General features: G+C 37.2%; 1 protein-coding gene across 23 annotated transcripts in view; it reads right to left on the minus strand.

The window, feature by feature from the left end:
- The window catches only part of LOC140487166 (eukaryotic translation initiation factor 4 gamma 3-like), a 354,817-nt gene that overhangs the window by 103,658 nt on the left and 233,506 nt on the right, over positions 1-17,653 (minus strand). For 17 of the 23 annotated variants that reach the window (XM_072586763.1, XM_072586783.1, XM_072586762.1 and 14 more), the window contains 3 exons: positions 12,701-12,839; positions 9,465-9,503; positions 6,310-7,047 (listed from right to left, as the gene is read on the minus strand). In XM_072586763.1, the coding sequence (XP_072442864.1) occupies positions 6,310-7,047; positions 9,465-9,503; positions 12,701-12,839 (916 nt within the window). The remainder of the gene's footprint in view (positions 1-6,309; positions 7,048-9,464; positions 9,504-12,700; positions 12,840-17,653) is intronic. The other 6 variants (XM_072586778.1, XM_072586766.1, XM_072586767.1 and 3 more) reach the window with 5 other exon arrangements.

The raw sequence follows: 17,653 nt of genomic DNA on the forward strand, positions 1-17,653 counted from the left end.
TATCAACTTGTACATCCTTCTGCTATGTCTATGGCAGCCAGTAAGGAAAGGAGAGTCTCCTGATCAGTCATGGTTGACGCAGTGTGATACCCCTCTGGCAATCTGTTTCAGGAAAATCGAGTAATGGAAACAGACATGAGCATGTTCGCTGTCTGTCTCATGTGCCACTGGGCATGAGAAAAGAAAAAATGAATCAAAAGAAAATAAAAGCCAAAATTTAAAATAAAAATGCTAGAAGGGAATAAAACAAGCAACAGGGTAGGAATAGCACTAATAAACATTCCAAATCTACTACATTTTGTATCACTATTACAAACATTACTCTTAAGAGTCTACTGACTCAAAAATACAATATTTATTAAGGTTTGTTTAACATACCACACAAATTTGTTTAACATACCCACAAATTTGAGTTCAGTATCTTTAAAGTATCTAACTAGATGGTAAGGGCTCCCTTAAGTTGTCAACACCCCAGTGTTTCTCTTCTGGAACAACAATCTGTAAACAAAGATCCTCATTGGCAAACTCAAGGAAAGCAAGCTGAAATTATGAGACACTATGGCTAATATTGATACAACAATATTTTGATCTGAACGTGACTAGAATAAAACATGTTAATAAAATGCCATAATTACTACTCTTTTCTCAGTAAAAACAATGTTCCTCCAAGAGGCATCAGAACATTCCCAACATTGAGACTGGCATCAATATAATGCAATGAGTGAAGAAAATATTGTATTTGACTCAAGCTTCAGGTCTGATAAGTTTGATTCCAATTTTACATCATTCGTTCAACTCCTGGCTTACAATCAGTTTCTTTAGCTATGAGTCATTCCTGATGAAGGACTCTTGCCCGAAACGTCGATTCTTGGATGCTGCCTGACCTGCTGTGCTTTTCCAGCACCACACTCTAGACTCTGATCTCCAGCATCTGCAGTCCTCACTTTCTCCTAGGCCATTGTATATACCAGATGGCAAAAGACTGTTAGGTGAAGAAACATTTGCAATATCATTTAAGTTTTAAGTTGTGAGCATTTAACATGCAAATTAGTGAATGAACCCACATTAGTGGAGATCACAGAACAGATCAAGATTCCACAAATATTCAATGACAGTTCTATTAAAGTCCTGCTGGATTGTCAGAGCCCAACTATCATGCAGCTACCACTTAACACCGTTCTCAGCTTTGACCCTATGAAATCGTTTTGTCATGACACTATTTTATCAGATGTGCACATACATTATTCAGAGCAGATACAGAGCGCTGAGTCATGACCAGAAATGTACTGAGCCACTCCCAACACACACAAAGGATATGAGGAACAAAATAATAAGCAAATTAAACCTCTCATAATTTCATGACTTCTGCTAAAATGTGTTAGGATTTAAGACAATTGGTTTGCAAACCAAATATTGCAAACTTGCAATCAATGAAAAACAGGACTGTATGATGCAGAAACTTCTTTAAATAACATCAATGATAGGGCGTGTAACTTTCTCCAATCTTCATTTGTTCACACTGATTAAATTACATGCAAGTCACCAGAATTCTGAAGGTTTAGAGAAATATGGAATTTTAACTTCATTATTTGAAAAGACTGCCTTCTCCAAAACTACAGCAAAAATAAATATAGCACGAGAGTCAGAGGTTTCGGAGATAACAGACATTATACCACTCAAAAGCAAATTGAGACAGTAGGACTTGCTGTACAGATAATTAGGTTAAACACAGAAAATATTGTAAGCATTCCATTTTCTATCTCCACATGTACTGCCAGACCTGTAAAATTTCCAGAGTTTTCAATTTTTATTTAGATTTCCAACATTGCTAGTACCAGGCACTAAAATGGACAATTGGTTAATTTTTACCTAAAACTGGGCTCAGCCTCCCCAGAACAGAAAAAAATACAAAGTCGCTAAACAAGGAAGTCACAGACCTTTGTCTGATAACTACCCAATGAGCTCAGCTGGAGGCACCTATAGGTCAGGAGTAGCTTCATCTTGGTGTCTTTCAAGGTTGAAAATCTGGTTTTCTTAATACAGAGGAAAACAAATCCCCATATTCATCGAGAAAGCAAAGAGAATGTATGAAAAACCAGAGTAAAAAAATACGTTCTGTGCAAATCCCAGAAGACAAAAGTCAATGTCAACGCTATTGGTGTTACAGACCACCTCCAGTAAATTCAGTCCTTCACTGAAGCGTTCCATAGAGGCTTGAGGTTTTTATTTAAAAAACATCAAGATTTTTCCAAAAATCAGTCAAATTGGACCTTTATTGTAAATGCCTGTTTCTTCTGTTATACAATGCAGGTGAAATCAAAGTACCTCTCATTCTAAACATAAGTCCAACCACAAATGACATTCCTCACAAAGCATTCAACAACTTGGCATTCATCCAGATCCTTCAAAACTGAAATTTAGAATTCAGACTAACACTGCTTTTCTATTTTAGCTGGTCCCTACCATGAATGCTTCAACACACACAAGGAAAGATTATACCAGATTGCTTTACACAAGCCCCTCCATCACCTGATTAAATGTGCAAAGTCTCAAACATCACAGAAATATTCAAATGTAGAGTGTTCAATACTTCTAATCATCTCTCTCATCCTGTCAGAGAGCATCCTGCCATCCTATCTCTACAGAAAACAAAGCACTTACTTAGCATTTCCATGGCATTTTTTTTCATTATTAGCGACTTAAATATCAATAGCAAATGTCATGCAATTATCTCCTATTCTATCAATATAACATGCAGCAATAGAAATTATGCAGAAAATTGTAACTGCGATAGGGTTAACCCTAACCGTACTGCAATGAGGCTACACAGAAATATACATTTATCCTAAGTACATTTTATTCCATTTGGAATGGAGTGAATAGACAGGCAATTTCAGAAAATGATATAACAGTGGCACTTTCTTTTGAAAGCAGATATTTCTTTTCAGGCACAAACGACATAACATATCCTCGAGCATGATGCAAACAGACATTCTGCTAATTCCTGGCAGATACCTGATGGAGGGTATCTTCCAGTTTTGACAGTCCTCCAATCCAAAATGGATAGAAGACAAAAGAAAGACTGTCCCTGAGACCATCAAAAAGTTAACCACTATTCCAGTAATTCCATTGTAAAGTAACTGGAGTGTAACACTGGTTAATCTCCCAAACTTGGCATACAACTCTCTTTCGCACTAACCAATCACGCAATGAATTTGTAATATCTCAGCAGCAATTCTTTTGAGGCATAGCTGATTGCAAGCAAATCATTATTTAGATAACATTACCATAATGCAAAATCAGGAGACCAATTCTAAAATTATTGTTTATTAAAGCATGCACACATGGCCCACCATTTTCATTTCAAAATGGATTAACTTTCTCAGCCAGTCTCTCAACTTCTCCCTCAGGTTATCTGCAGGGTCTTGATAGTTAAATCGATAGAGGAATCCTGGTAAGCACTATCTTGTGAATCTCCGATTCCAATCCTGGTTAAGAATAGGCTGTTGTGCACTGTTGAAAATAGTAACCATTCCTCCGTGTCTTTCATTTACTGACACAAAAAAAGACTCATCTCAGTAGCTCTCAGTGAAGTAGTGCACAGAGTGATTTACATTAGCTCACTTAGACAAATAGCAGCGAAAAACATAGGACTGACAAACAGTAGGCCATTCAGCTCTTTGGGCACACACTGCCATTAAAAAGGATCATGGCTGACCTGGATGGAGTCTCAAATTCACCTTCCTGTCTGTCCTCAGTCCTGACTCTCATGTTACCTTTGTCAGGTTTGTTTTTCTAATCCATTTGATTTACAATATTTAAAACCTTTTGTCAGAATCAAACTGCCCTTCACCTTACGTTTGCAAATGAAATGTGTATACTCTCATCTACTACAAACTTTCACACCTTATTCAGTTTACAGTTAAGTCTTCTAATTTAAGGCATGGAAAAACAGTTTGCTGTGAATTAGTTTCAGTTGATATTTAAAAATGCCATTTGGTGTCAAGTTATTAAATTTCCTCAATCAACCACTAAATCCTGATCATAGCATAACATAACAATCTTGTGTCACAGCTTAGGCCACAGGAAAAAAAGTTAAAATTGACAGTGTATTCAAGCAACTATATTTTTTTTACAAATTAGAAAAAATCTCATTTCCAAATACTGACCAAAGAAGCCTCAAACTTCAAGCTCTCCAGCTTTCAACGTTTCGGAGTGGTCAGCCATTTATAAACAGATTCATGATTATTCAACTTATTGTTTTTGCTGCAGTTTAATTGTCCTGTTCTCTCTCCATAACACAACTTATTTCCTTAAAAGATGCTTCAATTTTCCAATGTGGCTAACCACACCATGCCTCAAGACTATCTACATAATGGCATTTCTTCACATTTGATCTCTCTCTCACTTAAATATGTTCATTCTTCTACTGTGCATCATTATTTACAAAAGTGAAATGACTGCAATCCTCTTGTCTTTACTTGCCATCATTTTTAAGAAATTACATATCATGACCTCTATGTCTTTGTTCCTCTGCAGTTGTTTGCACATGTTCATTGGTAGGAAAAACAAGAAAAGAAAACAAAACCAAAGTGCACCACCTCTCATGCATTATTAAACGCGAATTATCAATTTCAAGAGGTACGAATGGGTCTTTGCAAATTGATGAAACGTGACCACGATGTGTCATTCTACATTTTTCCCATTATTTATGTCTAATTCAAAACTTTATTTTATATTATTAAAATGTTATTCTTCTTTCTCATTTCTCAAAGTTGTCAAGCTCTTTCAATGAAAAGTGAAGCTTTGTGACTGTAAACCATCAACTAGGTCAGCTTGGTTTCGAAGTTGGAATCATAGCTATTGCATTTTTTCAAATAAACAAATTATTTTGATGGTCTATGTCTCAAAGTGGATTTCTCCACACATGCAAACAACCTATTCTACTTGAGATTTGAAGCGAAATTATACATTCAGCATTACAAAGTCAATCTCAGAAATCTATATTATCATAACTTACCATCTACACTCCATAAGTTAGGATATTAATCTTCTTCGTACAGAACGGGCTATATGAAATTAATTCGTGCATTAAGATTTGCTCATCATTTCTTAAAACATCTTGCTAAATTTCACTCCTAAAAAGGTACCATCATCTCACTAGGAAATGTTTCAATTCATGGCACCTTCCCTTTGATATCTCAACACAGCATTTCTTTTAATGATCTGTTTATACAATGAGGACATCGCTGCCCGGGCCAATATTTATTACCCTTCCCTAAACGTTCGAAGTAATGGTGAGACACCCTGAATGGCTACAGTCCATGTGGTGTGAATACTGCAGTGCTACTAATTGAAACTCCAGTATTTTAACTCTGTGCCAAAGAAAGAGCAGTGACAGGCATTTAATTTTAAACTCAACCTGTCCAGGGATGGACATGAAACACTTCTAGATATTTTCTAATCAATCTGTTCAACATTGGAACAGATAGAACTTGAATCGAGGCCTTCTGGCTCAGAAGTAAAAAACCACCATTGCACTACAAGGGCCCCAAGAACAGCAGATTACTTGCATCGAAGATGAATAATGGCTTGGAATGAAATTCACAGGCAGTGATGCTCATACATGCTCACTGTCCATGTGTTATGTAACCTGGCAAATCTATTAATAAAAGGCCGTCAGAATGTGCACTTTCAAGACAATTCCAGCAGTGATCAGTGCAGAACAATTATGGATTTTGCTTCTACCCAGGGACTGAGATACCAATTTTGGGTAGTATTACCGTCGGTCTATCAGCTAAATCAGAACACACCTTAGCTTGAAATTTCACATTAAATCAGCTGTACACTGAAGTAGGCTTCAAAGCTTTATGAAAATAATTCCTTCCCAATTGTCTTAAGAATTCATATTTCAGTATCAATCAAGTAAGACCTATATATACACCACAGAAATTATTGAAAAATACATGAATTTTGTATATAACACAAAGATTTATAGGATAATCAATGAGAAAAGTTAGTTCACTAAACTGAACTAGAGATTGAACATCAACTATTGTCAAACAAAACTAGCAATCTTTCTCACACCACTGGCATAATATGCAAGTATCGAAACCTTTAAGAAACATTTCCAGTAAAATGTGAATTGGCATTGTTCCCACAAGGTTATGAAAGTATTTGGAAACAGCTCTCACTCTTGGAAAAGGCTGGTCTAATATCTTGTAGATTATTACAATATGTCACAAATATCATTTTAAAAATTCCTAAGATCTGACATTACACAGACAGTCTTATTCAATGCAAACCTACCATACACAATCTCTGGGCTTTTTTTGGAGTTTAATTGTTGTGATTCATTTTCCTCTACCTCTTTCTCCTCCTCTTCAGCGGATTCTTTGCTTTCCATATCCTGACTTCTGTCATCACTAATAGGAGTTTCCTCCTTGTTCTCTTCCTCTGCTGTGACTTCCAGATTGGTGCAAACAGCAATCGGGGAAGGTGTTATCTCCACTTCTGTCCGTGGGATGTCTGGAATCTCCACGGTAGTGGAGAGTGGAGGAAGGTCTTGTGACAGACTTTCTAAGGTGCTTTGTGTTAATTCTTGTCCTGCCATGCCATTCACATCTTTAATTGTGTTAATAGTAGCAGGCACTATAATTTCGTTAGCTGAAGCAATAATCACTTTTCCAGATAGGTTTTCACTGCCCTGCTCTTCTTGTTTATCCTCTTCTACTTCCCCATGCAAACATAAGTTAGTTACAGGGGTCTGCTCTTCCTTAGGAATGGATGGTTCAGATTCTTCCACAGAATCCAAAGTTGGAAAAATTGAGTCGCTAGTAGTAGGTTCCACTGTTGGCGCTGCTTCTTCTTCCTCCTCTTCCTCCCCCTCCTCCTCCTCCTCCTCTTCTTCTTCTTCCACCTCCTCCTCCACTTGTAAAGGGACAGAATCAGGAGGCTCTCCATCTATGTCTTTACTTTCTAAAATAGTTTCTGATCTTCTATCTGGTGAAGGACTTTTCACCATAGGCTCCTGCTTTGGTTTCTCCTCTAAGAACAGAAACAAAAAGCACATTTAGCACATTTAGCACATTTTAGTCATACAAATCAGTCGTTTATGTAAATCACATCTTTAATCATTGGTGTAAACAAAATATAAGCTAGTTACATTTTCAACACAAAACATTCGATAAGTAGTACAGCTTCATCACTGGCATCTTCTCAAGGACATAACAGAAATATAATAACGAAGGGAGAAAATGCATTACGCTAGAATGGTCTCAGCTGCTCATTCTGATCAACCCATATCATGTATGTGCATAGGAGGAGCACAGAATATTTGGGTTTCTAAAATTAAAATTCCTTAATTATTGACTCCACTTTTAGTGAAGTCTAATACATTGCTTGTTACCTTTACTGTGATACCAACCAGAAAACACAGACAATTTTTATTTTGGATTACATCAGTTTTGAACTTTTAAATCTGCACATTCAAGTACAATATGGTCAAAAGTGACATATTCCAAACACAGAAATTGAACGAGTCAGCCTACTGCCTTCCAAAATCATAACAACAACCAACATAAGCAAATTTTCAGCAGCAAAAACTATTACCTTTCACGAATGGCTATAATGAATTTTAAGCCTTGCTTTTACTGTACTCAATATCCTGAAGCATTTCTAAACGATTCTGGCCAAAGCAGAATAAAGCATGAATTCATTACATAATTTTGTCTAGGAGTGATAAAGCATTGCAGCTTTTAAATTACAGATGCGACCCAAAACATGAGGCACACTTTGCAACCTGAGGCTCGCACATTCCTTGAGGAATTTTAGGATGTTGCAATTAAAAGTAGTCAATATTTGCATACTGCAACACACATTAGTGCTAGACTGTGCCTTGCATATTATATCTCTTTCACAAATTCAGCTCCACTGGAAGTTGAGGATTGAATAAGTTGGCACACTTCAGTAACTAGAGTTCTGGATACTTTTGAATGCAATATTAAACATTAAGAACTATAGTGATTCAAGTAGGCAGCTCATTATCACTTTTCTAGAGGGAATTTAGGAATGAGCAATGAATTCTGGCTTAGTCAACGACACACATCCACCATGAACAAAAAAAATCTGTTAACTTTCTATAATCTTGTACATGAGAAATAACTAACTGCATGAAAGGTCATTCTTGTGGCCACAACTTAAAATTAGATTTCACCATAAAATGATTAGGCATTCACAGAACTAGAGCTAAAGTGAATGATTTCTTAATGACCTGAATTATACAATATATATTTGTCTAATCTGTAGTTCTAAAGAATATTCGAACAAGCCTTTATTCTCATAAAAGTAATACTGCTGTGCAGCATACTTCCTTACATCTAGCAAATCGCATTTATACAGTGCAACTCTTGTGGGAAAAGTTCACAAAATGATAGAGGTAGCAATCCATAGATTACATTACACATCCATCCACCTTGAAAGAGGCCAGTTTTAAGGACCCTCAGAGCAGGAGGGCTTGTGTGTATTAGGGAGGGAATTAGAGTTTACTGTCTTGACAACTAGTGAAGGAGTTTGTGCTTAAGGCCTTGTCAGCTGAAAGCACAGTTGCGAATAGTGAAGCAAAGGGAGTGGTGATCATACAAGAGACCAGAGTTGGAGGAATGCAGAATCTTTGGATGGTTGTTGAAAGATGGATCTAATGGAGACAGAGAGGGGAAGGGACCGAGTGTACAGGATATATTGCATATGGGATATGGGAAGCACTCCCTAGTCACACAGTGAAAGTGAGCTAACACATCACAGATCATGGTACCTCAATGCAGGGTTTATTTCTGTCTTTTCAAGAATGTCTTAAACTTATACTGCAGACAGAAGTTAGTCCAAAACAAGTCATATACCATTGCATAAAACTGCCATTTCGTTTGGATGAATGCTTTAATCTAAAGTATCAAATGTTACACAATAGCTTTAAATTTGAAAAGACCAGTGAATACTTAAGGACCAAATGACAAGTGTACAAACTCTGTCAAAAGTTCGTATTAGGCATTTGGGCAGCATGATAATAAACATTTGACAACTCACTCTAAATTCACTTCATAAGGTACGAAGTAAATTCCACTGTTCATTCAACAACATCTCACAAAACACAATTCATACCCCTATCAATGCATCAAAAGTATTAACATCTTACCTCAATACTTGGCAATGGAAACAAATGTTCACAATCATTAGTTAAAAATTAATCAATGATTTCACGAACTGTATCGCTGCATAGTAAATGGCGAGGGAAAACATTTAGTATTAGGTTTGGTACCTTCCCAATGTTTCAAGTTGAACAGGCAGTAAAACTGCCAAAGCTCTTTATACAGTCACTCAATTACAGATATTTGCCCTAGAAGTACAAACAGACACTTGTGAAGGTGCAAAGAAGATATACTAAATTCTGTTTTTAAACTGTTCCATACCTGCTTTCAGTTTTGTTATAGCAGCTTCAGTTCGCCCCACTGAAATAAATAGAAACATTTTATGGCATGTAGCATGCCTGAACTTTTAATTCAATGAAATGCTACTTTCTATTTGACTGCAGTTTACTGGATCTTTTATAGAAAGTGTCATACATAGAAGCCCTGATGTTCACAACAAGGTCATAATTATTGCAGCTAAAACAAACATCCAAGGAACTTCAGACTTGATATATTGACTTTAAAAAAATCAATCTATTCACTTGACCTTTACAACTGTGCATGTGATATTGGGGGGGGCGGGGGGAACATGAATTAGGTTTGGCCAAGAAACCTAAACAACATACTTCATGCAAAGGATTTATTTGTATGTACTACAACACTAAAGAAAAACCAACACAAGCAGCTAAAATGTACCATACAGTTCATCTCTCCTCCACAAGGATATCTCTGCCTTCACACAGAGTCATACAGCATGGAAGCAGGTCCAACTTGTTCTTGTCAACCTAGCTTCCCAAACTAAACTAGTCCCACTTGCTTGCATTTGGCCCACATCCCTGTCGGCCTTTCCTATTTATGTACCTGTCCAAATGTCTTTTAAATATACCTGCATCTACCATCTAGCAATTCATTCCACATACGAACCACCCTCTGTGAAAAAGTTGCCCCTCAGGTACCTTTTAAATCTTTCTCCTCTCACCTTAAAAAAAAATTGACCTCTACTTTTGAACTCCTCAGCAAAAAAACCCTTTGCTGTTCACCTTTTCTATGGTCCTCACGATTTTATAAACCTCTATAACACTTACACCCCCAGCCTATAGCTCAAACCCATCATTCCCAGGAACAGTGTTGTAAACCTTTGCTGAATTTAATGATATCCTTCTGTAGAAGGGTGACCAGAACTAACACAGTAGTCCAAAAGTGGTCTACCAACATCCTGTAAAACCACATGTCCTAATTCCTATACTCAAATGTCTGAGTCACGAAGTCAAGTGCACCAACGTCTTCTTAACCACCCAGTCTATCTGTAACCCAACTCTGAAAGAACTACATACTAGAACCGCTAGGTCTCTGTTCAACAACAATATCCAGAGCGCTACTATTAACTGCATAAGTCCTGCCCTTGTCCGTTTTACCAAAATGCAATACCTCACATTTATCCAAATTAAATTCCATCTGCCACTCCTCAGCCCATTGGCCCAATTGATCTAGATCCCTTTGTAATCTTAGATAACCTCCTTCACTGTCCTACTTTGAGTATGCTTTACTATTTTAAAGTCAGGAGTTGCTTTATTAAAGTTATTCTGACAATGTATTTATACACTGAATTAATCTAAATTAAGAAATGTAAATATTGAACTTCTAAAGAAAAACAAAAATTCATTAGAATTGGATCACAAATTCAAAACAGCTAGAGCAAACAGGAGGCAGCCATAAACAAAATACAAGACAGTTCACTCAAGCCAATTTAATCATGTGAATGCCACTCAGCCCACCCTTATCCAATATTTACCTTTGTATTTTGAGATGAGAAATACGGAGTATGAACTAACTTTCTATAATATGAGGAAAAGGCAGAATTCCAAATAGACACAATTACCAAATAACGTAACCTTGAACAGAAGTAGCTGACAAAATAAAATTTCTCCAATCTCTACATCAAACTGAAAACTTATGGGAATTAAATGACATTTTGATTACAATTTTTGAAGTAAGGCTACTAGAATATTAAATTGCCTGCCATAGCTAGAGTCACTGATCCTAGAAAAAAAATCAACTACCATTTAAGCAGCAAGCGCGGACAGCTCACTTAGTTTGAGTTGGATGTCAGGAGTATTGGGGTACTGCTTCTTTAAACATTAATTATATACTGTAGTGCAATTTTAACAATTAGGTGATTTTATGTTAAATCACATTCCATTGTATACAAGATCTTGCTCTGTCACACATCCTTACAAAGGTGACTGAGTAGGCTCTAGAATGTTCAACAAGTAATTTTCTTTTATGATTTAATATAACTTCATAAAATACTAACTTCTGGATAATTGTGTTTGAAAAGTTACAAAACTCCTATCAATCAGCAAGTTAAACGGGCCATAAGACAGTTGTCATATTCTTGGGAGATCTACAGACAGCCAGCCAACAGACATTACACAAATTAGGGTGAAACAACTGGACTATATAGTGTTTGTAATGCACTCCCTTCCATAATAATGCTCAGAATGAAAGGTGAAGTTAGTTCTCTAGCAGTAATGACTTGGATCATTTAAGAGTTATCCAGTGATTTTCCTCCGAAATGACAGGCATTCCTTAATCTCAATCTTTCTATTAATTGTGTTGATATTAACTCTGAAAATGTGTTGCTAGAAAAGCGCAGCAGGTCAGGCAGCATCCAAGGCCAGACCATCGCCATCGCCATCCATAGCAACACGACAGCTGGAGTAAGAGCACCTCATCTTCCCACCTAGGAACCCTCCAACCACAAGGGATGAACTCAGATTTCTCCAGTTTCCTCATTTCCCCTCCCCCCACTTTGTCTCAGTCCCAACCCTTGAACTCAGCACCACCTTTCTAACCTGCAATCTTCTTCCTGACCTCTCCGTCCCCACCCCCACTCCGGCCTATCACCCTCACCTTAACTTCCTTCCACCTATCGCAGTTCCAACGCCCCTCCCTCAAGTCCCTCCTCCCTACCTTTTATCTTAGCCCGCTTGGTACACTTTCCTCATTCCTGAAGAAGGGCTCACTCCCAAAACGCGATTCTCCTGCTCCTTGGATGCTGCCTGACCTGCTGCGCTTTTCCAGCAACACATTTTCAGCTCTGATCTCCAGCATCTGCAGTCCTCACTTTCTCCTTGATATTAACTCTGCCTCACAGGTATAACTAACTATTACAAAGGACTAAACAGAAACAAATAAGCTGCTGCGTAAACATATAAATATACTGCATGTTTCCCATCATAACTAGATCCTGAGAAGTCTGGCAGACTGAAAGCTTCTTCCAGTTGGAATGTAAATTCAGCTAAAAAAAACTGGAATAATTCACAAAATATCCAACAAAAAAAAGAAAAATATAATCACTTGGATTTTTTTTTTAAAAACAGTGATTGTATGCAACTGAAATGGTCTCCAAAATGAAATGAAGAACTCTTTTCATTCATTTTCCCACCAGGCATGAACACACAAACACCAACATCAAAACTCTGAATCAATACGCACCAAATAACTACTGAACAAACCTTGCTTGAAATCCACACTTGGAGCAATGTGAGCATTTTCTGCAGTTCCGAAAACTGGTCCATGTTCTGCAACCTGATTGGGTAGCTGCTGGGATTTGAGGTACAAGAGGTGAGGATAATGAGGGTGTGGACACAAAAACTAGCACATGGAACACGCAGACAGGAAAACAAACAAAAGTTTACCATGAAATTTCATTGTAGGATAATAAATTCAAGAACAAAAAGAAAATGCAAAACATAAAGAGATGGAGTAAGCAGGATTGAGAAGGAAAAGAAAAGAGGATTACCATTAACAAGGATAGACAACAGACATAACTCTTAATGCGCTCTCACTGTTCCCTCTAAGAGTCTTTTTCGATTTATTATGAACAGCTGCCCAACAAAATAAAGGCTATCACTTTCCCTCCCTTTCATGAAGCTCTTCCAGAAAGTCCAAAGTCATAGCAGAAATAAGGCAAATTGGAAAATAAATTTCTGCAAGATATTTTTAAAAAGACGCCACACCTAACAACAGTTAACTATGCTAATTACAAATAGGTTGGTTGTTAATAAAGTAAATTCCATCAGCCTTGAAGATTTTATTTTAAAATCAACCAGTTCAGTCACGTTTATGATACACCTTTGGAGGAGGTGAGACTTGAACCTGGACCTCTTGTCTCAGGGATGGGACCCCACTACTGCATCACAGGAGCCTGATATATGCTCATTGTAGGTGTTTTTTACTCAACCTGTTCAGACATGTTATGACACACTTCTTTAATCCAGATCTCTGGTCCAGAGGTAGGAACGCTACCAGTGAATGACAAGAGCCACCTCTATGGTCACTAAGCACTGATGCCTGAGTCTCAAAATGCCCACATTTATTGATGTATAGCTGTAAACTGGCTGAAATTGGTTAAACAATCTAATTAATCAACAACTGAAAATACTACAGCTTTATTTAAGTGTAGTCAAATGAAGAAATGTAAACAAATCAACTATTCAGTTACAATACACTTCAGGATATTAAAGTAACACTGGTGTTTACTGCTGACTGCAGACTGTCTGACTCTAATCGGATTTAAAAGTTACTGAAAAAATGTTGGTTAACCTCAGGGACCAGTTCACAGGTCTCCACCAATATAACTACCATTAACTGGCAAACCACTGCAACAGGAAATTGTGGCAGACAAGAGGCAGAATATGTAAGGGCATAAAAATGGGACAATTACTTTCACTGGCCATTTCCCTACAACAGAGACTGAAATGAAACTAAGAACGAACTAGTAAGCTCATCATTTCATGGGACAAAGAATGAAACATCTACACATGGCCAATGTTCTCACTTTCAATTGGAGTGGCTGTACTTAGACACACCCACTTTAGACTTCTCCATCTTTTCTTACGTCAAAGGTGGGTCATAAATTCTTTTATTTGAGACATTTTAAGTATTCGCTATACTCCAGGTATATACTTGGATCTAAAAACTAAGTTTTTTTTAAAGTAAATAATGTGAACAGAATCAATTGGTAAGAAAGGAAGCACCAACATGTCATGTCGATATGTTCAAAGAACTTTGAGAACAACCTGGTTGTTGCTCCAGGAGCAGAGGACCAAACTCCTTAAACAAGTCAAAATTTTAAGTTTCACATCACTTGGATGTTCCTCAGAGAAGTAACTCTGGTTCTTCAAGAGTGTTAGATGAAGCATTTGATTCCGTCAGGGAAAGACAAAACAAAAGTTGCACCTAGCAAAGGATGCAACTGATGACCAGTATCGTCTGTGGTCAAAATGTAGCAGCAAAAATGGGCAAGCTAATGTAGAGTTTCATGTGAGACAGGTAACTACAACAAAATTGCAGTAATTGTTGTTTTGGCAGCAACCTAAATACTGAGTACATTGTAAAAACATTTTACATAACTTACTTACAGGTAACAAAAATCAGGACCTGGCATTAAAATCCACCTGCAAAATACTTCATTTTGTTTTGAAGTTTTATTTATAATCAGAATTTTAACTTAGAGGGAACGTGATACATCATACACATTAGAAGACAGACATGTATTAAAAGTTCAGTACAACATGAAACGTAGACAATACTTTGAACAAGAAGTGCATGCATACATTTCAGAATTCTTCAAAAAATCTCGATAACACACTGTGTGATCATAATAATGTATAACATTCAACTGTGGTAATTCTATTTCATTCAGAACAAAATTAAGTACGAGTTTACATTGTAGACTTGTATCTTTTCCCGCAATTTCTTTTTGCTGCACCAGGGAAATGATGAAACTGATGACTATATGACATGATTACTCATCACATGGCCACCATGAATCAGATTAACACTGGAACAGTTAATTTAGCTCCCCTAAAGATCAAAGTTATGTTTGGCTGCTAAATTGTACTTGGAAGTGCACCAGAGTTTGCATCAGATCAGAACAGAACAAATATGGTGTATGAAATTTGGCTGAAATGAAGTTCAACATTCATAAGTGAACTGAAATGTATAGTCATCAGGTGCTTTTGAAATCATAACATACAGATTCAATATTACTAGTTCTACTGAATGTAAATCTATGGATAATTTACAAAGATTGCAAAATAAGGGAATAAAATTGTTTTATATTCATTTTGATTTTAAAAGAGCTGTAAATAGCACACACCAGAAGCTAGTTAAACAATAATTGCATTTCTTATTATTTCACACTAATCCACTGCAAAATAAAAATATTTAGAATTCTTTCACTAGGTGCGTGCTATGGCAAATCACATCTCCTAATTCTGATCACAAGACAAACTTTAAAAATTGCATCTGCTATAAAAACAAATTGTTTTACGCACACTGATGCTCAGATTTGCATTAAAAGATCTGCAGTGATTTGGGAACTATTTCACACTGGTGTACCAAATTGAATTTATTTATTAATGTAATAAATTGCCTCAAACTTCAGGAAATGCATTTGAAAAATTCACTTGAACAATTACTTCGTTAGACAAAATAACCAATGTGGTTAAACAATAAAAGTCTTGCTCATATAATCGTAAATAAGCAGAAATCCTTAGCACTCAATTTTTTCTCTCACCATTTCCAACCCGTCCATGCCGACCAGATATCCCAACCCAATCTAGTCCCACCTACCAGCACCCGGCGCATACCCCTCCAAACCCTTCCTATTCATATACCCATCCAAATGCCTTTTAAATGTTGCAATTGTCCCAGCCTCCACCACTTCATCTGGTAGCTCGTTCCATATACATACCAGCCTCTGCGTGGAAAAGTTGCTCCTTTTATATCTTTTCCCTTCCCGTGCTGTACCTTTCTATGACTCTGTTGCCAAATGTTTGGCTTTTGCTAAATGCACCATAATCATCTTTTCTGGTCTGTATATTCTCTTTTTCTGGTCTGTATATTCTCTTTTTCTCAGCTTAACAATAATAATGTACTACATAATCCCTAAATAATGTCTACTCAAAAATTAAAGGTAGAATTTCATTATTTAAAAAAGATTTCTATCTTGGGGTAGACATTACTAATCACTAATTGACCTTCATAAGATGGTGACCATGGAAACAAACCCTTCAGTCCAAACAATCCATACCAAACAAAATCCTTAACCCCACCCGCCTGCTCCTGGCCCATATCCCATTCAAACACTTACCCAAATGTTTTTTAAACGTAATTGTGCCCACATCTACCACTTTCTCAGGAAGTTCATTCCACGTGTGAACCACCCTCTGTGTAAAAAGAAAATAGCCCCTCGTCTTTTTAAAATCTCTCTCATCTCACCTTAAAATTGTGCCCTCCGATTTTGAAATACACCATCCAAGGGAAAGATACCAATACCAATCCTATCTATTCTCTTCATAATTTTATGAACTGAGTGGGTTGCTTGGCCGATTCAGAGTGCAGGTAGCAGTCAATCAGGCTGCTATGGTTTTGGAGTCAACTATAGTTCAGACTCAGATAAACCATGTTTTCTTCACTAACAGACCAACTAATTAACTAGATGGACTTTTAAGACAATCTAATTGTCTTGTGGTCTATGTTACTAAGACTAGCTTTTTATTTTAGGTTTATTTAATCAACCAATTTTAAAAGGCTCTGCTTCTACAGTAGAATTTGAACTGATGCCCCCTCCGGATCATTGGTTTACGCCTCTGGGATGACTACCCCATTGCATAACCACTATACTATCACTCCTAGTTAACAGGCAATGCACATAATTGCTGAAAATTATGCTCCCATAACTGGTGCTAGCTAATGTGCAGACATTTTTGCCACATAACTGTTTGGACCAAATATTTGGCAACATCGTTTCTCCTGTCAGCAAGATTAACTGGCACCTCAGCAGGTGCTCTACAGCAGCTCCTGTCTGCAGCTGTTAGTTTGATCTCAAGTCTCCAGAAACCAGCCAAAATGATAAAAGGCTGCATTTGTTCACCTTCAGTAAATCTGTCAGTACCAGACCTGAACAGTTAGGAAGAGCACACATTGATTTAGATGCTCAGCAATAATGTGGTGGTTGGTATTTTGGCTGACTGTCTTGGGGGTTTAGTGATTATGCAGGAGATGAGATTTAACTTGGAGTGACTGCTGTGCAGCAACAACTGCTTTGGAAACAAAAGCAACTGGGGCAGGGCTGGCAGGTGGAACTGCAGCATTGCTGATAGAGACGACACAGTGTAGAGTGCTTCACTGCTGTATGCACATGTTACCAATCAAAATTTGACAAATACGCATTAGGAAATATTTAGCAGATGTCCAAAAAAGGATCATTTTAAGCAATGCTTAACTGGGATCCATTGTGAGCACAGACGGTATTAGCAAGTGGGACTCAGTGTGAATTAAGACAAAAACAACAAAGACTTGGATGATCTCAATTTATGGAGGGTAGAAAGTGGGAGGAAATCCAGGAATGCCTTGGAATAGTCAAGTCCAGTGCAATAAAAGTAGAGATGAGGGAGTGG

The sequence above is a fragment of the Chiloscyllium punctatum genome, chromosome 16, assembly GCF_047496795.1.
Source record: "Chiloscyllium punctatum isolate Juve2018m chromosome 16, sChiPun1.3, whole genome shotgun sequence".
NCBI lineage: Eukaryota > Metazoa > Chordata > Chondrichthyes > Orectolobiformes > Hemiscylliidae > Chiloscyllium > Chiloscyllium punctatum.